This window comes from Podarcis cretensis, assembly GCF_951804945.1.
Source record: "Podarcis cretensis genome assembly, chromosome: 16".
Taxonomy (NCBI): domain Eukaryota; kingdom Metazoa; phylum Chordata; class Lepidosauria; order Squamata; family Lacertidae; genus Podarcis; species Podarcis cretensis.
This window is the reverse complement of record NC_137186.1, coordinates 40,127,370-40,155,310: the sequence shown is the minus strand read 5'-3', so window position 1 is coordinate 40,155,310 and position 27,941 is coordinate 40,127,370. Positions and strand designations below refer to the sequence as shown.

Below are 27,941 nucleotides of genomic sequence, written 5' to 3'. Positions count from 1 at the left end.
ATAATAACTCGAAACTGTTACACACACGTGGAGTTAGTCCCGCCGAGAGGAGGGACAACTATCACCCTTCTCCTCCTATCAGACGCCTGCTCTCCCTCTCACTCGCCAATCAGCGGCAGCCGAACGCCAATTTTAAACACTCCTCCTCGGGAAGCTGTACTGAGGTTCAAGTGCAGAAAGGGAGCCGTAGCCAACCAGAGGCCAGGAAAACATGAGCGGCGGGCAGCCGGACCAATCGAACGACAAGGAGAAACTCCACTGTATCCATTTTTTTGAAAGCGGTTGAGAGGTTGGGGAAAGCCTCCCGCATCTTTGCTGCGGATTGTCCAAAACCGGGAGAAAGGAGCTCCCCGCGGCTGGTTTTCGTCTGCCCCGTTTGCTGCTGGCTGTGAGCTTTGCTGCTGGCGATCATGAGCAAAGGTATTCCTCCCCATTGGTTTGAGGACTATTATGGGATGGGGTTTCGGGAAGAATTTGATATGGGAGGAGGGGGGTCCCAAATGGGCAGAGGTGATGGGGAGGGGGGGCAAAGAGCGCTTGGGAGAGCATGGGAAGTGGGGAGGGGTCTGCCTTTGGTGGAGTGAATTGTTAAAAGTGAACGGAAGCTCAGCTGCAGGATGGGAGATGGGATTTTTGGTGCGTGGCTGGAAAAATTCAAGTTGCCCTGGGGTTGGGGAGCAGGGGCGCCTTACAAGCGGGAACCATGGATGGTGGTCCCCAGTTTTAGACGATGATGGCACATCTAACAGCAAAAGGTGTGGGGCTTTCCCTCAGCCCTGATTCTACCAGTTCTTCTGATACCCTTTGAGCTTTTACAGTGTGTAACTGTAATGGATAGTTGCTGAAGGGAGTTGAATTATACCAGTGTTTCTCAGACTTGGTTCCCCAGCTGTTGTTGAGGCTATGTACGTTGTCCCTGCATAACCCATAGCTAGCAGGACCAGTGGTCACGGGGATGGTGTTGGGATGTGTTGTTGTGCAGGGTTGTTACCTGCATCTAGGATCAGTTGTCTAGCAGCATGGCTTTTAAAATTGATTAAATCTGCAATCTCAATGTCATTTAGCTGGGAGTATGCCCCAGGGAATTCAGTAGGACTTACTTGGAAAATGGTTAGGATTTGTGCTGTAAGTCTGTGTAAATAGCTACCTGACAGTTCTGAAGGGCCCTATCTAAGGAGAGGCATTCCTTTCTGAATATGAGATAATGCCTCTTCTAAAGGGGAACCCTCCCATCCACGGCTTTCATAATTTTAATTTAAAAAAATAAAAAAGAAGCCTGCTGTTTAATATTTGAAGCACTTTAAAAAAAAATAAAGGAAAAGGATCTGAATCGATAAATTGTGGAAGTTTCCAAAATTAAGATTTGCATGTAGAATAAAATACAGTGTTTCGTTAATTCACCCTTCTGAAAACTAGTTGTTGTTTTGGTATTTGTTTAATTTGCATTTTCACATACTGTACTGTACAACAAACATTTGAAAGACAAATAAAAAAACAGCAACAGCAGCTAGTTGCTTAATTCTCATGGAAGAAAGTGTATCTGGCAGCTTAAGGTTAATGCCAATACAAAGAGAATGCCTACACTGTGAATTAAGGTCATTAGTCCAGTAAATTCCCCAAAGGTTTCCATGAGTTTGATGTGGTTGTCTGATTTGATAATCACATCATCTTTAAGAGATGAATGGGTGCCAAGCAGTGTAGGAGGATAAAAGATCCAATTTGCCACTGGCTGCTTTGATCTGGCATGTCAATTTCCCAACCAGGGCAACTGACCAAACATGTATGTACCAAGAATCAACAGACAAACCTGGTGCAGAACCCCAAGATTTGGCTACTTCCAGATGTGTAGCCACAAATAAGAACATTAGCATTTCCCTCCCAAAATTGTTTAAGGTTAGAAGTTCAGGTGATAGTGGCCACTGTAAGGAATGCATAATTGAATATGAGATCACCTCAAAAAGGATGCTGAAGAATTGGAAAAGGTTCAGAAAAGGGGACCCCAAATGATCAAGGAGATGGAGCAACACCTCTGCTAGGAAAGTACAGTACTTACTACAGAGGTACCTTGGGTTAAGTACTTAATTCGTTCCAGAGGTCTGTTCTTAACCTGAAACTGTTCTTAACCTGAAGCACCACTTTAGCTAATGGGGCCTCCTGCTGCCGCCGCACCGCCAAGAGCACCATTTCTGCTCTCATCCTGAAGCAAAGTTCTTAACCCGAGGTAATATTTATGGGTTAGCGGAGTCAGTAACCTGAAGCATATGTAACCTGAAGCGAATGTAACCCGAGGTACCACTGTATTTACACAGTGCATAGTTAAACTATGGAACTTGTTTGCACAGGAGGTAGTTATGGCCACCAACTTGGGTGTCTTTAAAAGAGGATGATGAGACAAATTATTGGAAGAAAAGACGACCAGTGGCGACTAACCATGATGCTCCTGCTCTGCTGCATGGTTGGAGACCCTAATGCTTCTGAATGCCAGTTGCTGGAAACTGGAGGAGGCGAGAGGCTCTTGGGCTTGGATCCTGCTTGAAGGTGGCCACTGTGAGAACAGGAGGCTGGACTAGACGGGACACAGACATGATCCAACAGTCTCTTATATTCTTAAGTAGTATCTGGGGTACCCTGCATAAATGATAGGAGGATGTGAACCGTGGTACTGTGTGCTGGGAAATCTGAAGGAATATGGAGTTGAGGCGGTTATATGTGTAAGGTTGCAGCCATGGGCGAGTGTCTGAGGTCCCAGATTTTGTAGCCCAGCCACCTCCAAGGAAGCAATTTGCTTTTGCTTAAGGAGCTATCTATGACTGGAGCTATTCCATGACTAAGACATCACACAAATACATAGTTGTCAACTTTTCAATTTTCTTGCGAGGAATCCTATTCGGAATAAGGGAATTTCCCTTAAAAAAAGGGGAACGTTGACAGCTATGCACCAATAAACTTGTGATCCTACACACCAAGGATCCTTCAACTTGGCACCCTCCAGGCGTTTTGGACTACAACTCCCATCAGCCACAGTCTGTATGGCCAACAGTCATTAATAATGTGAATTGTAGTGCAAAACTGAACACAGTGAATATGCACAGATAAATGTCAAATGTCTGAGGCTGCCTGTATTTATGACTTGGTTGTTTTGCAATTATTCTGCTTCTTTGCCACAATATTTCAGTCTATAGGCTGTGGAGCATGTTTAGGTACAGAGGCAGGGCAGAGAGTTATTTGGCATATAAAGTGCAGATGACAGCAGAACTCTCTGGGGAGGAGGGTTTCTACTTTGTAAGGGGTCTGGGGCTCCCTGTGGAATAGGAAAAAAGAAGCTTTTAAAAAAGCTATCGTGGGGTGCATACAACTGCAGGTTCTTGTGCAGAAATCCAACAAGTCGTGTTTGTTGGTGGCAGTGCCTCTTCAATGTCTTCCTGCAGCACCATTATTAAAGAATCTGAAGTCCTAATACAAAGGTGTGGGCTCTGGGGGTGAAGGGGGAAGCTGAGCGGTAGCAGGAGGTGGGCTGTTTTGGGGGCGCCGGGGGGGGGAAGCCATGCTATGGATCAAGCGCTGTCATAAATACCAGGAAGGAACGAATGGTAACTTGGGAAAGTCAAGCAGCGTTATGTGTGTTTGAAGAGGCTGGGAACTATATCTGGGGGTCTGGAAGTGGGGTAGGTTATGCTCAGTGCATATCAGGGCCGCTGTTGGGGGGGGGGGCTTCATTAGGCTGCATGTGCGGCAGGGGCGGAAAATCAAAGGGAGAAAGGCTTTTGCGGGAGACTGGGATGAATGGCGATTTGGTCTGTGCCGGAGTTTGAAGGCTGGCAGACGGAATCGGGGGCGGGGGAGGCTAATCCGTGGGGTCGGCGGGGGGGACGGGGCTGAGCTGCCTGCCGCGGCTCCACCTGGTGGCCGGGAAGGAGCCTGGCCAGCCCTTTAAACATGGCGGTGGTGGGAAGCGGGGCGGCGGCGGCGGCGGCGGCGGCTCCTCTTGCGCGCCGGGAGCTCCGGGCATGAGCCGGCGCCGCCGCGCTCTGACCGCCGCCTTTGCCCGGCCTCTTTCCGCCCCCCGACCCCGCTCCACCCGCAGGCCGGAGGAGGAGGAGGAGGAAGATGTCCCGACCCCGAGAGGGCAGAGCCGACGGCGGCGGCGCGGAGGTGGTCGCCGAGAGCGCCGAGAAGCGGGGCGCCAGCCGGCCCAGGATGAACGGGGTAAGCCGGGCGGCGGGGATCGCTGCTTCCCTTCCTCTCCCCCAGCCTCGGATCTTGCCCCTGCCCTTTCCCCGCAGGGACCCACGCGCTCTCTCTCGCCTTTCCCGCAGTTGCCCAAAGGAGACGGCCAGGCTGCTCGGCCTCTCCAGCGCGCCCTGGGCGCAGCGCGGCGCCACCGAAGCGGGCGGAAAAGGCCTCGGGCGCGCCCGGCTGGGGGGCTCGGAAGCGCAGCCGGGGGCGCCGCGCCCGGGGCTCCCCCCCCCGGTCACCCGCCCCCGCGAGGGCCTTTGCTGCTGCTGCTGCTGCTGCTGGCGGGGCGCGGTCCGTGGTCCGTGTTCCTCCCCGCCTTCGCCTTTTTGTTCATCTTCGGGTCCCACCAAGTCGGAAGGTTGGAAAGGGCAACTCAAGATCCTGTTTTGAAAAAGAGCCTTTTAAAGTAGGGGGCGAGAGCCCCTGGACCAGTGGTGTAGCGTGGGGGGGTGCAGGGGGGGCCGGCCGCACCGGGCGCAACATCGGGGGGTTAGGGTTAGGGGGCGCAAATCCACGGGTTAGGGGGCGCAAATTATTTGCCTTGTCCCGGGTGCTGACAACCCACGCTATGCCACTGCCCTGGACTTATCAGGAACTTTAAAAATGAGTTGGGGTACAGATCTGGATGGTAGCCTTTTATGGGCTTGCCCCCCCCCTCCCCACCATGAAGAGTATCTTATAGCCCAGACTGTGTATGCTGTTCACCCAGGGCAACTCTGATCAAGCAGGCTGCATCAATCCCCATTTTATAGATGAGGCCAGAAAGGAATTGGCTAACCAAGGCCAGCATGTGAGTACATTGCTGAGCAAGGATTTGAGCCCCTGCCTCCTTGCTCCAAACTCAGAAATATAGCACTAGGTCTTAAAATGAGACATTCCCCCCCCGCCCTTTCTCCTCACCCCCCTCTGCTTGCTGCTACTTTCATTATCACTACTGTTATTGTTATTTCTAAAGTGCTTCAAAAGCTAAATGCTGTACAAAATTAGACCTTTTCTCCAGGGATAGAACTGTTGGTCCCTTGTACCATTTTGAAAGTGTAATATTTACTTGGAAACAAATCCCCACTGTTTTAGTGGGCATTGCTCCCTAAGGCAGGAGTTACCACTGTGGTGTCCACAGAGGCTCCCCCTTCTATTCTCCCTAGTAGAATAGGATGTGGTGTGCACTTAGTTGTGTCTGGGTAGAGCCCCTGATATTTTCTCCAGTTTGCAGATTGTTAGTGTTACTAGATTATTACCTGCCCTTCACCAAAAGGTACCAGGGCAGGTCAGCAGCTGTATAGCCCTGAATGTGACAGGAGAGGCTTGTTGCCTTCCTGCCTCAGTTGTAGGCTTCCTGGTTAGCCACTGGGAGTGGCAGGATCCTGGACAGGATTCAATCTTTGGTTTGACCCAGCAGGGCTTTTCTTATGTGCTCAGTCCTATTCATGACGTGGAAAAAATTCACATTGAGTCCAGTAGCAGTTACTGCCCTGTCAGTGTGCTATGACTGTATGCATGTGCACTGCCACTAAGAATCCTAGTCATGTTTCTCTCTTCCAGTGTTGCATCCTGATATTTTATTGGGAATTGTACACACAGTTGTAAACCTCAGCTTCAGGGGCTAGAAATTTGGTGAGTTCCCCACTCTGCCTGCCCGCCCCCAAAATAAAGCTGGCATTATCCACCACAATTCTAGAGCTGCATTTTTAAGGAGCACAAAAATATGCCAAGAGAACCCGTGTGCCTGCTTACTAGAATATTTTGACTGTTTCCTTTTAGGAGAACATATTTAGTTGCCAGTCCAAAATCTATACCTACATGAGTCCAAACAAACCTCCTTCTGTACGACCTCCACTTCAAGAGGAAAACTCCGCCACACATCATGAGGCAAAATGCCAGAGCAAAATGGGGAATGAAAGCTACAGAAAAGGAGACGGTAAGCATGAGCTTTTGTTATTAGCGACTTGGTTGGCAATGGGGCCAAACCCATTTCGATCAAGGTGTGTGTGTGTGTGTGTTTGCACGCGCATGCATGTTTCTTTTTAAATTCGTTGCCTAGATTTCACTCAGAGGGAAAACGCTTTTTCACAAGCACCATGAGGTTTCTGGTCTCCTCTATTACTGGCATGTGGCCTGAGGAATGTTGCCCTGATGGTAATGCAGCCCTTGGGGCAAAAAGAGAGAGATTTCTGAGGCGTGCAGTAGAGGAACCAAGGTTTGGGTGGGAAGCAGAGCTCACTGACTACAGCACTCCCGTGTCCATTCAGTTGTTGGATGGGTTTAGCCATCAAGCGCATCTGTCTATCTCCACAGCCTTTTTCGCCTCCTGCGGCTTAGAATAATGTTTAAACTGGAGCACTGTTTTGACATGGAGCAAAGCAGATGTGAGCCTCCTCTCCTTTCATGTTGATTTGCACCCCCCCCCTCGGCCATCATTTGCAGACAGACTAAATATTAGCAATGCAGCCGACAACACTATGAAATCTGAGGACCAGAACAGCAAAGAGTGTGAATCTCCAGCCTCCTTCTCTAGTCCCAAACCTGAAGCCCCGCAGCCTCCAAAAGCCCTGCCTCCAGAGCCTGCTGATGCAGCAAACAGAAAAGAAGCCCCGAAGAAAGGTAGCAAGACCAAACCTGGCTCCAAGAGAAAGTAAGTGTGGCTCCAAGGGTGGCTTTGGAATACAACTGATAAGGCAGCTTTCAGGCTTACAATCTGAAAGTCATGACACAAAAGGAAGAGCAGAGGTTGAGGGAGGAGTGGGGGAAAGCGAGCACTGTTCTTAGTTTTGGAGTTCTTGTAATATCCAGCTGGAATGGAAAATAATTTGAAGAGAGGAGGACCATAAGTTGCTGGTCTCTCAGCAGGGCTGGTGGCAAGACCCTGCAGTCCCGTTTTTCTTCCTTTCTTGTAGCCTGATAGAATGGCTTTTCTTGGCTTAATAAAGCTGTCACTTTTTAAATGGGGCTAATGCCTGCTTAGGGACGTGGGTGGCGCTGTGGTCTAAACCACAGAGCCTAGGGCTTGCCAGTCAGAAGGTTGGTGGTTTGAATCCCCATGACGGGGTGAGCTCCCGTTGCTCGGTCCCTGCTCCTGCCAACCTAGCAGTTCAAAAGCACATCAAAGTGCAAGTAGATAAATAGGTACCACTCCGGCAGGAAGGTAAACAGCATTTCTGTGCACTGCTCTGGTTCGCCAGAAGTGGCTTAGTCATGCTGGTCACATGACCCGGAAGCTGTACTCCGGCTCCCTCGGCCAATAAAGCAAGATGAGCGCCGCAACCCCAGAGTCGTTTGCAGCTGGACCTAACGGTCAGGGGTCCCTTTACCTTTACCTTTTAATGCCTGCTTATTGTCAGTAGGTGCCACTAGAGTGCAGTCTGTAAACAGTAAAAAAATAATACTGTACATGCAACTCCCGTTTTGCATGCATTCTGAGAACACGCAACTGTGCTCACGTTCATCACCACAAACCTAGAAGTGGCAGAAAAGGGGGGTGGGGTGGGTTTATGCATGCTCTGCCGATGCACATGATGACCCAGAATGTAATCCCCGTGCAAAACGAGGGTTGCCTGTACTCCCAAGCATAGCAATAATGACACCTAGTGGGAATAACCAATTATCATAACATGAAGAGGATGAAAAGGACACACAAGAGGAAGAGGGGAATCATAGAGTTGTAGAGTTGGAAGGGATCTCAAGGGTCATCTGGTCCAACCTCCTGCAGTGTAGGAATCACAGCTAAATCACAGGAAAGAGGTTGGACATTTAAAAATTGATCACATAAACTGACTGTATAAGCAATGATTTCAATTGCAAGGTGATTTTGGGTGTTGTTACGGTATAATGTAGGGCTTGGGGATCTGTGGTTGCTGGATGTTGTTGGAGTCCCATCAGCCACAGCTGGCTTGGCCAAAGGTCAGGGGTGTTGGGAGTCCAGCAGCCTCTGAAAAGCCTCAGCCCCCCTCCCCATCTCCAAGCCAAAAGGATGCAGAGCTTTGAGGGGACACTGAGCTCTTTCCCAAGCAGAATGGGGATGTGGCAACCTCATAGGCGTACTAAGCACAGAGATGCCTTGTCCTGGGAGATACGAGGCTGATTTAAGAGGAGAGTGGGGGAGCCCCTGGGCGTTCATGTGGCTTTCTCCATCTCTCTCAGAGCCCAAGGGAAAACGCAGCAGAATCGAAAGGTCACAGATTATTTCCCTGTTAGAAGAAGCTCCCGGAAGAGCAAAAAAGAATTACAGGTACTGTCTTCTCTTGTGGTGCCTCTTCAAACAACTTTGCCAAATACCCCTTGGGGACAGATATTCCACCAAGGAACTGTGAAAACTCTTGCAAAGGGTGCCATGGGAATGACTGCCCCATCTGACAGCCCAGTTCTCCCACCTTGTTTCTGGTTTTGTTTTCTTTTAATTCCACTTGCTTATTTAGTCACTTTTGGGGGCCAAGCAAAGCCTAGCAAAGCAACAAACAGAGAGAAACTTAAGGTACAGATACATGGGGGGTGCTGAGTTAGATCATCAGCGTTCTCTTAAAGGCAGTAGTAGAAAATTGTATGGTTTTAGGCCTCCTTTGAATGCCAGAACCTGACAGGGCCAAACAAATGATAACAGGAAGAGAGGTATACAACTTAAGGGCCACCACTGGGAAAGCCCTGTCTCATGTGCTCACCAGTGCAGTCATTAAAAAAAAATTTTTTTAGTGTCGTCAGTTTCACCCGTTGGGAAGATGAGCAGAACCCCAAGATTACTGATCCTGCATTACAAATTTTAGTGGTCTCAGACTTTTGATTTTAAGTTTTGTTTGTTTGAGAAGCCTTTTGCCACTTCATGCATATAACAAAGCCGAGACTTTTGCTTCCGTGTGTGTATCATACTTATATTCCTGAATTTACACAAAATAAGGGCTGTGGAATGCTTATATGAAATGGGAGGTTTTATTTTATCGTTGTGCAGTAGCAATCCTATGTGCATTTACAGGGAAACAAGTCTCGCTGTGATCAGTTCGACCTCCTAGTAAGTGTGTGGTTGTGTGTTAGGATTGCAGCCCAGCCCTTTTGCATAAATGCTGTATCCCTCATCATGTTTGCTTGGGAGTAAGCCTTCAGGAACTTTTTAAATAATAGCACTTAGGCAGTGATCCTGTGCACACTTTGCATGTCTACTCAGCAGTAAGCCCCATGGAGCCCAGCAGTGCTTCCTCCCTTGAAAGAGTGCATGGGATCACAGCCCTAGGCTCATTCTTCTAAAGGTAGTGTTTCCAAGTAGCATTCCTATGTTTCTTGATCTCTTTTCAGATAGAGGAGAAAAAACGGATAGATGACTTAATAGAGAGCGGCAAAGAAGATGGCATGCAGGTAACGGCAACAGCATCATGGCCCTGCTGCTGGCAGTGGTGGTCTTCCAAGGGCAGGCGTGGGCAAACCTCCAGGTGAACTATGGTTCCCATCAGCCCCAGCTAGCATGACCAATGAGCAGGAGTGATGAGGCTGTAGCCCAGCAGCTACTAAAAAGCTACAGGTTCCCCATTCCTGCCTTGGGGCAGCCTTCCCCAACCCGTTTGGGTGACAACTCCCATCAGTGCCAAGCAGCACAGCTGCAAGTCCAGGAGTTCACCAGGTTCCAGTCCACCAGGTGCCATTTTGGCAATGCTGAGATTCCCCTGTGGAGAGTGAGTTAGCTATTAGTATACAGCAGGGGTACTGGGTAGGATGTTTTTAAGGTAACCCCACCCCAAGTGGGAGGTATTTGTTTTTAGTTGTTTGTAGTATTACAACAGATTATTGTAATATTGTAATGTAAAGATTTTTAAAGGTGTTTTTTTTGTTGCCTTGACCAATATAAAGCAGCTAACAAATTTAATAAATACAAATAATCATAATTCTGTCCTCCTCTGACCTCCAGTGAGGTAGCAGCTGCTCTGTGCTGGGTTCAGGCCGGCTGCAACAAGAGAGCGGAAATAGGGTGTTGGACTGAGCCCCACACAGAGGCAGCAGTTCTGTCCCAGCCACAAACTCTGCTTTCTGTTAAAGGGCCCCAGCCTGCTCCAGCAGCCTTTTACTCTGACAGGGTAGGGGAAGCTCTGGTTGCGCCGAGGGCTCTGTGGTGAAATCTTCTGAGGACAGCAGGGCGAAGCCCTTGGCTTCTGGGGCCTTCCCCGTGTGCAGTTCTGCTTCTGATTCAGGGGCCCCACCAGCAGTGCATATTTAAAGCAGTGTTCCACCCCTTAAACTTTCCTCAGAGAATCCAGGGAATGGTGGTTGAACAAGGCTGGGCCAAGACTTTTTGGCACCTGAGGCAAGCCACAAAATGGCAACACACCCTGCCGGGGAAGAGGGGTGAAGAAGATCTAGAATCATAGAATCATAGAACCCCTGCCAAGCAGGAAACCCCATCAGAGCACTCCTGACATATGGTTGTCAAGCCTCTGCTTAAAGACCTCCAAAGAAGGAGACTCCACCACACTCCTTGGCAGCAAATTCCACTGTCGAACAGCTCTTACTGTCAGGAAGTTCTTCCTAATGTTTAGGTGGAATCTTCTTTCTTGTAGTTTGGAACCATTGCTCCGTGTCCGCTTCTCTGGAGCAGCAGAAAACAACCTTTCTCCCTCCTCTATGTGACATCCTTTTATATATTTGAACATGGCTATCATATCACCCCTTAACCTCCTCTTCTCCAGGCTAAACATGCCCAGCTCCCTTAGCCGTTCTTCATAAGGCATGGTTTCCAGGCCTTTGACTATTTTGGTTGCCCTCCTCTGGACACGTTCCAGTTTGTCAGTGTCCTTCTTGAACTGTGGTGCCCAGAACTGGACACAGTACTCCAGGTGAGGTCTGACCAGAGCAGAATACAGTGGCACTATTACTTCCCTTGATCTAGATGCAATACTCCTATTGATGCAACCCAGAATTGCATTGGCTTTTTTAGCTGCCGCATCACACTGTTGGCTCATGTCAAGTTTGTGGTCAACCAAGACTCCTAGATCCTTTTCACATGTACTGCTCTCAAGCCAGGCCATCTTGTATTTGTGCCTCTCATTTTTTTTGCCCAAGTGCAATACTTTACATTTCTCCCTGTTAAAATTCATCTTGTTTGTTTTGGCCCAGTTCTCTAATCTGTCAAGGTCGTTTTGAAGTGTGATCCTGTCCTCTGGGGTGTTAGCCACCCCTCCCAGTTTGGTGTCATCTGCAAATTTGATCAGGATGCCCTTGAGTATACATCTGGAACGAGGTCTACATCTGGAACAAGGGGGGATGAAGATCTACATTGGGAAGGAAGGTGGGAGGAGACTGGCCGCACCTTCTATTCGCCTGTTTGCCATGGGGGGGGGGGTGTTGCCAAGGAGGTGGGAGTTCCAGCCTCCAAGGAGGGCACCACAGCCATTGCTGCCACTGTGGCAGCAGCAGCAGACAGTGGGTTCCTTGGAGGCCGGAACTGCTGCCCCTGCGGCTCCTGCTGCCCAAGACAGTCGCCCCACCTTGCCCTGGTGCTGAGAGTCATTAGGAGACCCTCATTCCCCTCACAGAGTTGCCGTTCCCAGAATTCCCTAGGAAGAAATATTGGCTGTTAAACCACTATGAGAATTTTAGCTCTGAGGGCAAACGGGGTCTGTGTGTATATGCGTGTCTCCTTATAATGCTCAGCACCCTTAACAAACTACAGCTCCCAGGAGTCTTTGGGTAAGCCATGACTATGTAAAACATCATCATAGTGCTTTAAATATATGGTGCTGTTAGGGCCAGAGTCCCTGGACCTCTTCTCCAAAAGAAAGGGAAATCTGACCCCAAGGTAACCAACTTGGTGCCCTTCAGATGTCACTGGACTCCAGCTCCCATCAGGCTTAGCTAGCACAGCCAGTGGCTGGGAATGATGGGAGTTGCAGTCCAGCGACAATTGGAGGGCAGCCGGTTCCCCACAGAGCTTTGGGGTGTTTGATTTCTTAGGCAGTAATCTATTTTAGAAATTTGGGAGGTCTCAGAAGCAGTGCAAAATATGTTAACAGGGATCGGCTCCTCAAAGATAGAATGGGGGAGATCCCACTGGAGACCCACAAGTGCATAGCTACAGCTGCAGTCCCTGGCCTGCGGGTAGGTTACCATGTCGTCTTCTTCTCTGCAGATTGACTTCATTGATGGTAAAGGGCGAGGGGTCATTGCAACCAAGCATTTTAAACGAGGGGAGTTTGTGGTTGAATATCACGGAGACCTCATTGAGATCACGGATGCCAAGAAACGAGAAGCTGTATATGCCCAAGACCCTTCCACTGGCTGCTATATGTACTACTTCCAGTACTTGAGAAAAACATACTGGTGAGCTCCACTCCTTCTGCGAAGATGCATCTTACATCAGGGCTGGGGAGCCTGTGGACTTCAACTCCCATCAGCCCCAGCCAGTAGGTCAGTGGTCATGGATGATGAGAGTTGTAGTCCAACAACATTGGGAAGGCCACAGAGTTCCCTACCTCTAATTTGGAGGGTGAGGTAATGTTGCTTCAGACAGCTTCGCACTTGGGGTTTTCCTTGGCTTGGAGATATGGGGGGAGGGTTCCTAAATGGAAGGGGCATATTTCCCTCTTATCCTGGCAAAATATTTACTGAGAATCAGGCCATGTTAGAGTAGTTTGGAAGCTTTTTCTGCCTATGACTCCCATGACACAGAGCCAGGATGGGAGACATGTGGTGCACCCGACGTTGTGGGACTCCAATTCCCTTCAGCCCCAAAGGACCAGGGCTGATGGGTGTTGTGTTCCAATGTCATACAGAAGGCTACAGACTTTCCCACCAGTGTGCTAGAGCACTGGTTCTCAAAGGGTGAGGCAAGTGTGGTGGAAAGATTCAAGGACAATTTAAACATTTCACCATAGTATAGTATAGTATAGTATAGTATAGTATAGTATAGTATAGTATAGTATAGTATAGTAATAATTTCTTTTGGATACACAACCAGGAACAGTACTCACACTTTTCTTCAAGAGCATTGGCTACTTTACAGTTCTCCATGACATATTGTTGTGAACAGGGATTTTCAACTCTGACAAATATGGAAGATCAGAAAAGAGAGAGGCTTCTTTGTGTTGATGAAATGAGAGTCTGTCTCAAATTACGACCTAATATAGATGAGATTACCTGGAAAAAGCAAACTTACACCTCTCATTGTGTTTGTGTACATACTTAAGGTACATATTTAAGAGGCTTGTTTATAATTATTTTTGGGAATGTTTCATGTTCTTATGTAGCTGCATTGTTCTATACTTTCTGGATATCCCAAGATCACAATATAAAGTAGTTGTGTTCTATGTCATAAATCAAGCACTGCTATGAATTTTTCTTTTTCTTTTCCAGTGTATTTCTTATCAATAAAAAAATCAGTGTGGCATGAACAATTTTTTAATTCTAAACAAGTTTGAGAACCATTGGCCTAGAGCAGCTTTTCCCAACCTTGGACCAACAGAGGTTGTTGGGCTACAACTCCCCTCATTCCTAGCTAGCAGGGCGAGCACTCAGGGATGATGGGAATTGCAGTCCAACAACATCTAGGGACCCAAGGCTTTGCTAGAGAAATTGTGCCTTTCTTGATTTAGCGTTCCTTCTCTTCTCTGCTCTAGTGTTGATGCCACAAAAGAGACCCACCGTCTTGGAAGGCTGATCAATCACAGCAAATGCGGCAACTGTCAGACAAAACTTCATGACATTGACGGCACCCCCCACCTCATTCTGGTCGCCTCCCGTGACATTAAAGCCGGCGAAGAACTCTTGTACGATTACGGAGACAGGAGCAAAGCTTCCCTTGAAGCTCACCCATGGCTGAAACATTAGCACAACTTCCTGGAACAGACTTACCAAGAGGACTCTTGTTTACAGCTCTTGTGGTAGACCCCCTTCCTAGGTCTGCTCTGTAACGGTGATTTGAGATGGCCGCTGCAGGGTGGAAGTCTTCCAGCCCTACCCCAAGCAGACTTGAACCTGAATTCCTGGTGATTTTAATTCATTATGCTCATTTGGATTTCCTAATCCTCACTTCCTCTACCCATCTGCATACGAACAGAAGAAATAATCAGTGATTCCGGACTTGGGATTTTTGGGACTGAATTTTTACCGATGAGAAAGCAGCTTTTACTAAGGTTTGTTCATTTTGAAGTCGCAGTTTTGCTCATGCGAGGGAGGGAGGGAGGGTGGGGAAGGGATAATATTAGGAAAGCAAACGTCTGAGGAGTGTTGACCATCTCAGGTGAACGTCAGGGGCAGGGGAGATACCTGTTTCCCCTTCCTCTTTGGTCACTGCTTCAGTGAATGCCTTTTCCGGGGCACATCAGACACTTCCGAACTTCATCTGGGATTCTCACAATTCACAGGTGGGTTCTGGTGCTATTAACAGAAATCAGATCCCTGCAAACATTGGGTCTAATCTAGGCAGGGATGTACTTGTCCCAGTAACCCTGGGGGCTGCAAATGGGGAGGAGAGGAAGGAGAAGTTTTGTTGCACAAGCAGAACAGCTGCATTGGATACAGTCCTGTTAGGTTGGCAACTAGATGGGCAAAGGGGTTATGTGATGCTCTGCTAAAGGTGAGTAAAGCTCTCTCCTTTCCACAGTGACTGTCCATGCAACCCTTCTGGCACTGATTATGCAGCTACTGCTTCTAGATGTACCTTCCTGGCTAAAGGAAGTAAACTGGAGTGAGTTGGTCTGTCATCACCTGCTTTGGACAACCATAGACTATATGGTCTGCCACCCTTCTCTGAAGCCTGGGATGGGGAGCATGTGGTCCACTGGTGGACTACAACTCCCATCAGCCCAACCCAAGCAATGACCAATGTTCAGGGAAGATGGGAGTTGTAGTCCACTAACACCCCGAGGGAGCCACTGGACTCCCCTCCTGTCTTAAACCCAGCATGGATAAGTAGTCAGAGAAAGGAAAAGCTCTTCCTGCATTTTAGGGCCCAGTGAGCGGCCTCTTGCCACCTTGGCATGGCCACACAGCTGTCCTTGTTTGGCTTCCTGCCACCAAGTCCTCCAGTGCTGCCAGGGGTCCGTAGGATTTAGGGACCCAGCCTCTGTTTTTCTTTTTTAAAAGAGCTGTGAACTCCACTCCTGAGGTTGCTGGATTATTATTTTAAATTTATTTTAAATAAAGGGCGTTTGATCCACGTAGAACTGTGAAGCCAAAATGTTAATAATTAACTGCACTTCCGCTCTCTCTCTCTCTAATAGAAAAGAGGGAGAAGAATAACTTGGAGAAAACTCGATGCTTTTTATAGAATCAATGGCTGACTTTTGCTTAAGGGGATTTTTTTTTAATGAAAGCTTCTTTGGACAAAGCTCTTTTTCAACAATCTGGCTGCTGGGAAGCATCAATCAGTTCTGGTGCGAACATGAGATTATTTATTTACTATTGACTGCTCTTTGGGGACCATGTCCCCAAACTTGGACTTCCTCTTCTCTCTCTCTCTCTCTGGGTGGGTGGGTGTACATACACACACATACACACACACATATGCATGTATGTGCACACACATACAGGCACCCTTGGCACACCTCCGATTAGATCTAGTGGGATTAAATAGGTACTTGCAGTAGATCTCTTAGGGCAAGGATGGTGACCCTGTAACCCCCAGATGTTGCTGGAATCTAGTTTTCATCACCCCAGATCACTTGCCATCTTTGCTGCCACAGTTGGGAGGCAAAGTCCAGCAACATCTGGGGCACATCAGGTTTCCCACTCCTGATTTTGGCTGTGCTCCTCAAGCCTGTGCTCCTCAAGTGCTCTTGGACCTTGGCTGCATCCAAGGCTCTGGGGGACAGTTGGGGTATGTATGTCCACGAATACTGTGACATCCTGGTTGTATGCTTGAGCAGCAAGTGGGGTGGGGTGGGACAAAGGGAGATGGGACCTGACTTGGTAATGTATTTTTAAAAGCTTAAAAAAGACACCTTGAAGAAAATAATATTTCTCTGTATAAGAAAATAAAGTGATGTATTTATTAATGATGAATTGATTGCTTTAGCCAGCATTGCGGTTCTGCCTTCACCCTTTCCCAGCTGTCTCTGACCATGTTCTCACTGGGTGTCATTGGACTACAACTCCCATCATCCCTGGTCATTGGCTGGCTGGTTGAGCCTGATGGGAGTTGAAGTCCGCAACACCTAGAGGGCAACAGAATGGGAAAGCTGCTTTTGAGTGTTGTCTATGAGGACATTTTATTTGCCATGTGCGAGCATTTGGGCTTGTGGGAACACCAGTGGCAGTTTTGGGATAGCACAACCAGTTTGGCTGTACTGGGTGCCACACTGCAGGGGGGCGTCACAACTATGGTGTAGAAACGGAGCATGAGAAGCAGGGGATGGGGGTGATTGCCACTGGGTAAACTGGGAAGCTATTAAAATCCTGTGGCTGCAGCATGAAACCAGATTCAGAATCTTGCCACTTAGCTCAGCCTGATTAGCACACATAGTCGTAAATATTACTGCCCTGCTCTTTGTGAAACTAGGGTTCAGTTCCCTGGGCCTCCAAAACATCTACTTCATGCATGGCATAAATTAACTTATGGAACTCACTGCCACAAGATGTGACAGTCGTCTGTTAGGATGGCTGCTAACCACAATGGTTGTGATCTACATCCTCTTTTGGAGGCCATAGGCCCCTGAATGCCAAGTGCTGGGAATCACAAGTGGGGAGAGTGTTACTGCTCTTGGGTCCTGCTTCCGGGCTTCCGGGCTTCCCAGAGGCATCTGGTAGGCCACTATGAGAACAGGATGATGGACTGGTCCAGTGTTTCTCAAACGTGGGTCCCCAGCTGTTTTTGGACTACAAAACTCCCATAATCCCTAGCTAGCAGGACCAGTGGCAGGGAGATAATGGGAATTGTAGTCCAACAGTTGGGAACCCAAGTTTAAGAAACAGTGGACTAGTAGATGGGCCTACAGGGCACTTACTGTGTTCTAGTGGTTGTGGTCCTCCATATGTTGAAAGTTTAAAGAAAGCAGCAGGGAGAAAGTTTAAAGAAAACAGCCTCAGGCCAAGGCAGATAATTGACCCATCTACATTGGTGCTGCCTACACCAGAGTTTTGGATCCTGTGTCCCTCCAGATGTTCCCGACTACTCCCATCAGCCCCAGTGAGTGTGTCCAGCAGTCAGGAATAATTTAGTTCAAAATGCATGGAGTACAAGGTTAGGGAAGCCTGCTCCACATGTTACTGGCCTCTGACTTCCACCAGCCCCAGCCAGCAGGCAAATCGTCAAGGATGAGGGAGCACTTAGCCAGCCACGCTGGGGGTGTTGGAAAACAGTTTCCCTTTCCTTGCAATGAAACATGGATTCAGCCAAGTCAGGGAGAATGAATTTGCCAAAGGCGATTTAGCTGTGAGATGAACCCTCCCAATGCTGTGAGGGAGTGTTTCACTAGATGTAAGGAAAAGCAACTGTGGATGGCTGCTGCCTTCATGTTATCCTCTGTGGCTTTGCAGGATTGCTGCAGGGCTCATCTTTATATTCCTCCTCCTTCCCATGATAGCAGCATCCTGTACCGTGATGAACATTTTTTTCCTGTAATGTAAATGTTTTTCTGACCAATTCATGATAAGACTCTCCCTCCTGCGTAACCTGGGAGGTTATGCCACTGAAGGGGCTGTACCCCCTGACTCTCAAGAAGAACATCACAGCAAGGAGAAGACTAGCTTGGCCCCCTCCATCGGCTAGAGCAGTGTTTCCCAACCTTGGGTTTCCAGCTGCTGTTGGACTACAATTCCCATCATCCCTGACCATTGGTCTTGCTAGCAAGGGATGATGGGAGTTGTAGTCCAAAAACAGCTGGAGACCCAAGGTTGGGAAACACTGGGCTAGAGAAGGAGCAGGGCTGAGTACCTGCTTTTTCCTACCAGAGAGAAAATTTGGCTCTAAGTGCTAGTTGCCCTGTGGCTGCAGAGCTGCAAGGAGGCACCCTCTGTCAACACCCATCAGCCAAGACCACTGGGAGGCTGCTTCCCCCTCCCCCCCCGCATCCAAGGAAGGATGCTGGAGAAAGGTGAACACCCATGTGGGTATGAAAGGGTTAACCAGAGCCTTGAGCTGAAGTTGCCAGTGAGTGTGAGCAGGTTCCCAGTAGCCATTTCTCCCCCAAACTTCTTTCTCTCTTTGCCACCTGCTGGAACAAGCTGGAGCTGCGGCATGGCTCCTAGCTACAAGAAAAAAAGCCAAGTGAACTAAATCTCTAAATAGAGATTTGTACAGCCTGCATCTTTAATGTAACCCAAATATTATATGATCCTTTTTGTAAGGAAACAAAGTTCTTTTTCTTCTTTGTTTTTACCGCCAGCGGAAGTAGACTTGTTTGCTGTAACTTCTGAAACGTATTTGCACTTCACTTATTTGCAAAACGAAGTGTCTGTGATTTATTCTAGCCTAAGTATTTTCATGGGTAATGTTAGTTTAAAGTTGGATGGTGGCAGATGTAAATCTAAGTTTAATGTGCTTGAAGCAATCAACACTGTGTTAGCTCTGCTACAAGAGATTAAGGATCTCTCTTCCAAACCCCTCTCTCCCAACAAGTTTGGCCCCATTTGTTGGCCAAAGAAGAACAGCTGCAGGGAGTTTCCTACCACCACCACTGTCCCTTGCAAGCTGCTCTGATGAGTATCATTTAATTGAAAGCCAGATTGTAAACCTTCACAATAAATACAGAAATGATCTGATAGGCGTGCACAGGCCAGACAAATAGTTCTTTTCCCCGCTGTGACGTAAACCCTGTGAAAAGCAACAAATCAATAGGCAAACCTCAGAATGATTAAAGAAACGAAGGTGCGTACCAATTTATTCCGCTCTTTGCAGGCGTACAAGCCTTTCCAGTAGGACGGCTGCACTCATAATATAGGTGAGAAACATTCTGTAGCAACAAGGAACTTGGGAAAGGGATGCTAACTTTGCACAGAAACACAGTTCCCCAACCTTCCAGCTGCTGCAGTAAACAACCAGCACAGCCTTCAACTAGTGCAGTCCTTGAATTTTTGCTCCAGATGTTGTCTCCCATACAGCCTTCAAAGCTCAACAAGGGAGGCTCCTCTTCAGGGCTTTTTAAAAGCAAACCTGCATTTGGAAGGAGGAATAGATGGTGAGTGAGGATGAGGTACCCAAGTGCAGTGAGGCAACAACTAGGGCCAGGGCCACCATCACAGGTAGGTACAGTGGGGCACATGCCCAGGCCAGTGACCCACTGTCACCCCGTTCAATTGGGGGAGTAGGGACATGTAACCCTATGTTTGTAGTAGAGACTACAGAGTCCAGTCATTGGCTTATATAGATTAGTATTGTCTACTGACTGGCTCTTCACACCCCCAGCCTGACCTAGAGATGCTGGGATTGAACCCGGGACCTTTTGCTTGCAAATCAGATGCTTTGCCACACAGAGCTACAGCCCAGGTAGGTGAATTACTGCAGGAGGGCGATCCGTCTTGTTGTTCTGGCTTCTGAGATTCAGAATATTTTTTTCTTGTTTTCCTCCTCCAAAAACTAGGTGCGTCTTGTGGTCTGGTGCGTCTTATAGAGCGAAAAATACGGTACCTTTAAAGCAGATTTCAGGTTCCCCTGGTAATAACTAGACCAACAGGACTGCCTAGGTTTTCTTTCCTGCCCTGGGCCCACAACTACAGCAGCAGAACTCACAGTCGCTTGATGGTGGTCTTTTCTTCCCTTCTTTGACATGAATCTGAAGTGGTTCCCACAGTCGGAGCCTTCTGCAAGGGATCCCCCCAGTCTTGCTTTTCTGGAACAAGGCCACTGAGAGGAAAAGAGAGGGGATTATGCCCCTTCTAACATGACATGTGGACGTCATATACCCTTTTGTAATCATTAAGCACGAAACTGGTCACAGGCGCACCATACATTGAAAGCATATTTTAAACTACCGTATTGGCTGGAATATAAGCCTCACTTTTTCCCCAAATTCCGGTTGTGAAAAATTAAAGTGCGGCTTATATTTGTGACCTTACAGTATGCAGCCAGGAACGTGGGGCAAACAGCGCCAGGAGTGCGGCAAAGTGGCACCCACCCAGTGTGTAGCCCCCATCCAGGAAGGGAGAGAGCGAGGAAGTGGAAAGGCCACCGGCAATGCAGCTTCCCCGTCCCCCGTCCCCCCATGCAGCCATGAGCAGCGAGGAAGGGAGCAGCTTATATTCTGGTATTTTAACCTCCCCCCCCCCCCAATTTTAAAGCTGCAGCATATATTTGGGCGCAGTTTATATTTGGGCCAATATGGCACATGACTTCCCGCCCCCTCACCACCTTAAAGAATCTTGGCAACTTAGCTCAGGAGCTTTAAACTTTGACATGACATGTGAATGCTGTCTCCTGTACCACTAAATATCAATTTTGACAGCATAGCACTGGAAAGATCTTTCCAATACCTAACTAACAATCCTAACAATCCTTGCAGCTTGTAACATATGTCCAACAAGTTCATTACCGTGTAGGTCTGTTATCGTCTGTAAAAACATTCAGTTTCAGAAACACTAGTGCTACCTCAATTTATTTCTGTGTTGTTATATTCATTTCAGCAAAAAATAATAACCAAAATACTTTTACCTCAGGGCAGTCCCACCATACATGGAAATAAGCACCTAAGAACAGCAGCTTCTCTAACAATTCAGTGATGATCATGGGTGAATCACTGCTAAGTTTCTAGGGGTCAAGTACCACCTATGTATTAATTTCAAAATCAGTTTCAAGTTCCTCACTGAAACTGATCTGAAATGAGGCTTCATCCACAGTCTAGTCCACTGATCTAACTATTTCTTCCCCAAGGCTTGTTTCCACTGATATTTTAAAGTGTCTAAAGAACATACATAGATTTTAAGAAGTTAAACCCTTCTCCCCCGCACTGATTTTACAAAGGATGAGAGTTGTTCTCTCTGGTCAGTGAAACACTATTATTGTTGAACTGACATTAGCAGTAAAGAACCCCCCACATCATACACACAACTAATATTACTTCAAAGTGGGTGGAAAGCCAAAGGAATCACAGGTGACTGAACATCAGGAAGATCTTTCTGACAGGAAAAGGGCTTCGATAGTGGAACAGACTCCCATGAGAGGTGGTGGATTCTCTTTCCTTGGAGGTTTTTAAGCAGAGGTTGGATGGTCACCTGTCATGTATGATCTAGCTGAGATTCGGACTAGAGGACCGGCAGGATCCCTTCCAAGTTACTCTACAATTCCATGATTCTATTAACACATCTGCTTTTGCCTTCCAAGAGTTAAACATGGTTTATGTAAATCTATTTTCCATCTTAAGACCAGTTCTAATTTTTTGTTTCAAAGAAGGGATCAGTGATATTGGAAGCCCGCTCACTACTTCCATTTCTGTTTGAACCAAGATACAGTGGTGCCTCGCAAGACGAAAATAATCCGTTCCGCGAGTCTCTTCGTCTTGCAGTTTTTTCGTTTTGCGAAGCATCCCTATTAGTGGATTAGCGCTATTAGCGGCTTAGCGGATAAGCGGCTTAGAAAAAGGGGGGGGGAGGGAAAAAACTCGCAAGACTCGCAAGACGTTTTCGTCTTGCAAAGCAAGCCCATAGGGAAATTAGTCTTGCGAAGCGCCTCGAAAAACGGAAAACCCTTTCGTCTAGCGGTTTTTCGTCTTGTGAGGCACCACTGTATTCTCTCTTTCTGACACAACTTTGTCTCTCTCTCTCTCTCTCATGCACACATTCACATAGAACCTCTCCCACTCATCCTTATCACTCTCTCCATCACTGCAACCTAGCCCAGTAGGCTGCTGGAAGAGCGACAGATCACACTTACTAGAATCCTGAAGCTCTCACTTGCTGAGGGCTTCCTCTACTCCTCTGTCCATTTCTCTGTCCATTTCTGCTTCCCCCTGCTGCCCTGTCTTCCACTTCTCCATCTGTTTAGGTTCTTCCCTATTTTTCCTTTCCAGCCAGCCCCAATCCCATGAAATTAGAGGGGCTCTATCAGTCAAGCAATAAACACATGGATGTGTGTTACCCAGTGTCTAAATCATAGCTACACGGCTTAATTCCTCAGCTGCTCACAAACTGCAAATAATTGCACAGTCCAGTATGGTAAGTCTGCATTCCAGCAGGAAAAACAGAATGTAGTTGACGTTCCAAAGGGCTGCCTTAAAAAAGTCATAAGCAAGCAGCTTACCTCTTGTAGCATTGCAGCTCCTCCTGGGCCACCAGCAGCTGGGCCTTCAGCTGGTTGCGTTCCTGAAGCACCTCCCTCAGCTCCTGCAGCGTGAATCGTGGGCAGTTTGCATCCGTGAGGTCTATGATCATTTTGTTGGGGCCAAGGTTTACCTACAAGGCAGGACAACAGCAAGACTCAAGCGGCGCATGCCAACAGAAACGGAGCCAAACAAAATGGCACCACCTGTGCCTCCACTTCCCAGTACGTTTCCGAGCACAATTCAAAGTGTTGGTGCTGACCTTTCAAGCCCTGAACGGCCTTGGTCCTGTATACCTGAAGGAGTGTCTCCACCCCCATATAAATTTTACAAAATGAAAAAAAGAGGCCCACGGAGAAACAAGAGCAAGGCATTGACGGGGTCGAGGAGATCCCTGACATTTAGGTGCACAAGATAATCTTCACACACCCCCCCCCCCAAGATCTGTGCACACTCAGTAAAGTGGGAATGCCAGTTGTAAAATAAAAAATGGAAATGGGAGGGAATCAGAACATAAGAAGAGTCTGCTGGATCAGGCCAATGGTCCAGCTAGTCCAGCATCCTGTTCCCACGGCGACCAACCAGATGCCCATGGGAGACCAGAACACGAGCCCATGAGCCCTCTCTCCTCCAACTAGTATTCAGAAGCATTGCTGCCTCCAACCACGGAGGCACAGCAGAGGCACTGTGGCTAGCAGCCATTGCTGGCCGCCTCCTCCATGAATTTGTCTAATCCTCTGTTGAAGCCACCCAGGGTGGTGCCCTCACTGTCTCCTAGGGGAGCGAAGAGGTACTTTCTTTTATCTGCCCTAAGTCTTCCAACATGCGGCTTCATGAGATGCCCACGAATTCCAGTCTTATAAGAGAGGGAGAAAAACTTTTCACCATCCACTTTCTCAATGCCATGCATAATTTTATGAACTTCTATCCTGTTGCCTTACTCGCATTTTCTCTAAACTAAAACGTCGGAAACGCTGCCACCACAACCCTGTGGTCCCTTTGAGCTTCTTCCAGGAGGAGGGCACAGCTGGCCAGAATCCTGAACAGCACTGCTCCTGCTGGGAGGCAAGGGGGATACACTTCAACATTCTGTTGCAGATCCTACTTGCAAGACCATATGAGACTTAAAGAAAAAAATCAGGTATTTAATGCTCCATTTCTATAGCTTGGCAAGGGCCAGGATGCTTACTATAAAGAACGATGTACACACTGCAGCATATAAAAACATAGGTCAGCTGTTTGAATTTGAAAGCTAGGAGAGAACTGAGTTCAAATTCGAGCTTTGCCATGCACCCCTGGGTGGCCTTTGGATAGTCACTTATCTTCTGACTTCTTCGCTGCTATGTTATTACATTTATATCCCACCTTTTCATCACTCCAAGGAGCTTAAGTTCTCCTCATTTTAGCTTCAGAACAACCCTGTGGACTAGACTAGATGGAGACACCCAAGTTTACCCAGTGAGTTTCAAGGCTGAGCGGGGATTTGAGCCTGGGTGTCCCAGGTCCCAGTCCAACACTTCGTTTTTTCCTTATTTTTCCCATTTTTATTTCCCCTTTCTCCCTCCCTGAATTTTTGAAAAATAGGAATAAGAATAATTTTCCTTTTAGGACTGATTGCATAGTGTGAAATTTGTGTAAGTCACTTTCTATTGTAGGACTTCAAAAAAATTCACAAACACGTAGTTTAAGACTAGGACCAGGAATGCATATCCAGGCAGGGCTGGAAAAACCCTCTGGGATGTTGGATAGCCACTGGCAGTCATTGTAGACAACTAGGTAGATTGATAATCTGATTTGGTATAAAGCACTTTCCTCTGGCCAAGCACTCCCTCTCAGCCTCACAAAGGCTGTTGTGAAGAAAAAGTGCAAGCGATCTGATGTATACCAGAGATGGGGAACCTGCGGTCTTCTGAATGCTGGCCTCCAACTCCCATCAGCTTCAGCCAGCATAGTCAATGGTTGGGGAGGCTGGGTATTGTAGGCCAAGGGCATGTGGAAGCAGGGCACCAGCAAGGGCAGACTGGCTAAAAATCTATGCACAGCATATAAAATAAATGTGTGGTCTCATTTTTATGGTAATGATAAATATGTTAACTTTCATACCTGATGAGAATATTAAGATCCTAATGACTAATATCAACTATGCAAGCACCCACACGATTGCTACCAAACTAACCACACACTCTAAACATTAAACTTCCATGTGTAACACAGCAAAATGTGCATCATGCAACGAGTTTGTTGCATTCACACAGTGTTCTCTTACAAAAATGCACAACTGCAGCTGCGCTTCAAAAGATGAGACTGCAGAGTTACACCATCAAAGCACAGACGCAAACAATCGTACAGAGTTGGAAATGCTCACTTCACGGCACAAGTTTGCAAGCTGTAATTCAGAATTCTGTGTGCATTGCACATGAAACATACATTTTGTTGAGAATCAGATAAAACATATGCAAGAAGGTCTGGCTCCCTCTCATCGGCCCTGTCTGGAAGGTGTGTGTGTGTCACAGATTCCCAGTCCTCAGTGGACTTGGAGCTTGGAGGAAGGGTGGGATAAAAATGTAATAAATTTCAACCATGTGCATAATTTTCACTTCTGCTCTTGCATGCAATCTGCCATGGAGCTATGACACTGCAAACAGGGGAGAAGGTTGCCACATTGCAATATGCCACAGAGGCATATCTGGCTAGGAGCAGGATGCGGGTGGCACTGTGGTCTAAACCACTGAGCCGCTTGGGCTTGTTGATTGGAAGGTCGGTGGTTCGAATCCCCGCAGTGGAGTGATCTCCTGTTGCTCTGTCCCAGCTCCTGTCAACCTAGCAGATCAAAAGCATGCAAGTGCAAGTAGATAAATAAGTACTGCTGTGGCAGGAAGGTAAACGGTGTTTCTGTGAGCTCTGGTTTCTGTCATGGTGTTCCATTGCACCAGAAGCGGTTTAGTCATGCTGGCCACATGACCTGGAAAGCTGTCTGCAGACAAACCCTGGCTCCCTCAGCCTGATAGTGAGATGAGCACTGCAATCCCATAGTTGTCTTTGACTGGACTTAGCTGTCCAGGGGTCCTTTGCCTTTTTTTTTTTTTAAGCTTGCCAGATGCATATTTGGCTAGGTGCAGAATGCTGGCGGCTTGGCTGGTCAGTTCTCTTTTCTCCACTCAGCTGTGGGACACTGGAAAGAACTGCCTGGCTTTGTGCAGGCATGACGCTCCTTCCTTTTCCCCCTGACTAACTCATTCCAAGACTTGCATGACTGATACGATATGATGCCTGCAGACAGCTTCCTGTCCAAATGGTGCCAGACCCAGGCAAAGGCATCTCTTGCATCTCCAAACTGATGATGATGGTGATAATGAGTCCCATCAAGGGAAAGGGCAGAGTATAAATAAATACATAACAGTAATAATAATAATTGTAATGGGAACCTAAGGAGTTGCCTTATACCTAGCCAGACCCTGGGTCCCTCTAGCTGCTGAAGACTCTCCCAGCCTGCCTGGAGTTGCTAGGGAGCCCTTCTCCCTGCAAAACATGTGCTCTACCCCTGAGCTATGGCCCTGCACATCTCATAATGAGAACCTGTGTTGTGTGGTGGTGAGAGTGTCTGACTGGATCGTGGGAGACCATGGTTCGAATCCCCACTCAGCTATGACGCTCACTGGGTGACCTTGGGCCAGTTGCACTCTCTGCTCTCTCTCGCCTAAACTACCTCTCAGGGTTGTTGTGGGGATGAAATGAAGAAGGGGAAGAACTGTGTGACCACCTTGAGGTCCTTGGGGGGGGGAAAGGTGGGATATAAATGCAATAAATTACAACAACAACCACAACAACAACTCAGTCCCAATTTTGGACAGACCTCTTTTGTGCTTCCGCTGGCTGCCTGCTCCCGGAGCCCCTCCACCTCTCTTCTCAAGCTGTCTCTCTCCATCTTCAGGGATTCCACCGTCAGGTTGGTCTCATTCACCAGCGCCTCCAGCATCTCCAGGATGCTGACGATCTTGAACTGCAGCTGGGCCACCTTGGAGGGCACGGCCACGTGCGGCTCGCTGCTGAGCTTGTGTAGCTCCCTGCCCAGGACGTAAGAGATGTCATAGACATCCTCAGCAGTCAGTTGGAAGGGGCTTTTCTCGAAAGCGCTGTCTGGCCCCCCACTGCTTTCCTGCTCCTCATCTTCTTCCTCCTCCTCCTCCTCCTCCTCCTTCTGGTGCTGCTCAGCTTGCATGCCAAACTGATGGGATGCACCTGGGAGATCCAAGTGCGCGAAAGGAGGAAGGGGGCTCCGGATCGCAAGGAGTTGCCTGTTGCAAACTCCAGCCACTTCCTTCCTCCTTTGAAAGTTTCGAGCAGAGGCCAAATCCAGTCCGCCTTGAGGGCGAAGCTCCCGAGGACCCAATCAAAGATCAGCGGGAGAGGTGGAGCTAAGGGAGGAGGGAGGAGGGTTGCCACAGGGACGCGGGCGGGCGGGCGCGCAAGCAGTGCGGTCCCGTGACGAAGGGGTTCCCTTTGCAAGAAGGTTGCTCAGTACACGTGCTTGTTTCTCAAAACCACACCCCCCCAGTGCATTTATGACCCATATCATAAAAAATAAAATATACTTAATGATTTCATCCGTAGGCATTCTACATAACCACCCACAGTTGCCTAGAGTTCAGCAAGGCACTTGCTTCTCATACAAATACACGCACGTGCAAAGCAGTTGCATCCACATTTATAGCACTCTTAATAGCATAAAAAACTAACTTCATGATTTCATACAATGTGTACACATTACATATCAAAACCCCCAAACACCCATATTTAAAGCGTTCAGTTTAAAGCTTTTCTGAAAATAATAAGAAAGCTGTTTAGTGTTAAAGAACTAAAATAAATATTAACACATAGAAATAAATATAACCACAGTATTGCATACTTAACAAAGGGTGCAGATACTTCTGCTGCTCTTCCATCTGCAAAGAGCTAAGATCGCATACAAAGCACAATGGTCATATCCATACCATACATTTATGGCACTCATATTACTTTTAATAGTCATGGCTTCTACCTTCCCTCAAAAGAAAATCCGGGAAGTTGAAGGGAAGTTGAAGGGCAGGGAAAGTAATTGGGCCAGCATATTCCTGAGAACAACCAGTGCTTACACGCTACACTATTAAATCACATTTGAAGCACATTCTTTCCCTGAAAGAATTTTGGGCAGTGCAGTTTACCACTCACAGTTACACTTCCTTAGCAACCCTATAATGTCGTTTAAATGAGTCTGAAAGATATACAGGCAGCTCCGTTTACGTGCGTTCAATATGTGCATGACCGAGTATAGGCACATCACACTGAACTCAGAAGTGTCCTGGAAACGCCATAAATACATGACTGAAACATCAATGAAGAGGGGGCAGAACAGGGGGTCTGCAGGCTTTTTCAATGCATTCCCATTATACTTGATTTCATTGTGTGTGGTGCCTTGGAACGCACCCCCCCCCCCCGTGTAAACACAGGGCTACCTGCAGTGTGTATGCAACCACACTTGACTTCTGTCCATCTCCTGGGGGTTGGACTCGA

At 47.7% G+C, this 27,941-nt stretch overlaps 2 protein-coding genes across 3 annotated transcripts; one reads left to right on the top strand and one right to left on the bottom strand.

Moving 5' to 3' along the window:
* The first annotated feature begins 276 nt into the window (after nt 1-276).
* KMT5A (lysine methyltransferase 5A) lies at nt 277-16,200 on the top strand. Of its 2 annotated transcripts, none has more exons than XR_013833970.1 (8): nt 277-420; nt 4,085-4,206; nt 5,998-6,154; nt 6,661-6,868; nt 8,374-8,461; nt 9,514-9,573; nt 12,335-12,612; nt 13,821-13,957. XR_013833970.1 is itself a non-coding variant. In XM_079957484.1 (8 exons), exons 1-8 carry the CDS (start codon nt 411-413, stop codon nt 14,029-14,031), a joined length of 1,047 nt encoding a protein of 348 aa, XP_079813610.1. In that variant the 5' UTR covers nt 279-410; the 3' UTR covers nt 14,032-16,200. The 2 variants fall into 2 exon arrangements, 1 of the variants encoding a protein (XP_079813610.1); XM_079957484.1 differs by having other exon boundaries at nt 279-420; nt 12,335-12,525; nt 13,821-16,200.
* Nucleotides 16,201-18,995: 2,795 nt separating this feature from the next.
* RILPL2 (Rab interacting lysosomal protein like 2) lies at nt 18,996-26,853 on the bottom strand. The gene is made up of 4 exons (XM_079957241.1): nt 26,245-26,853; nt 22,373-22,524; nt 19,871-19,984; nt 18,996-19,294 (listed from the first exon to the last, which is right to left on the bottom strand). Exons 1-4 carry the CDS (start codon nt 26,608-26,610, stop codon nt 19,273-19,275), a joined length of 654 nt encoding a protein of 217 aa, XP_079813367.1. The 5' UTR covers nt 26,611-26,853; the 3' UTR covers nt 18,996-19,272.
* Between the last annotated feature and the right edge of the window lie 1,088 nt (nt 26,854-27,941).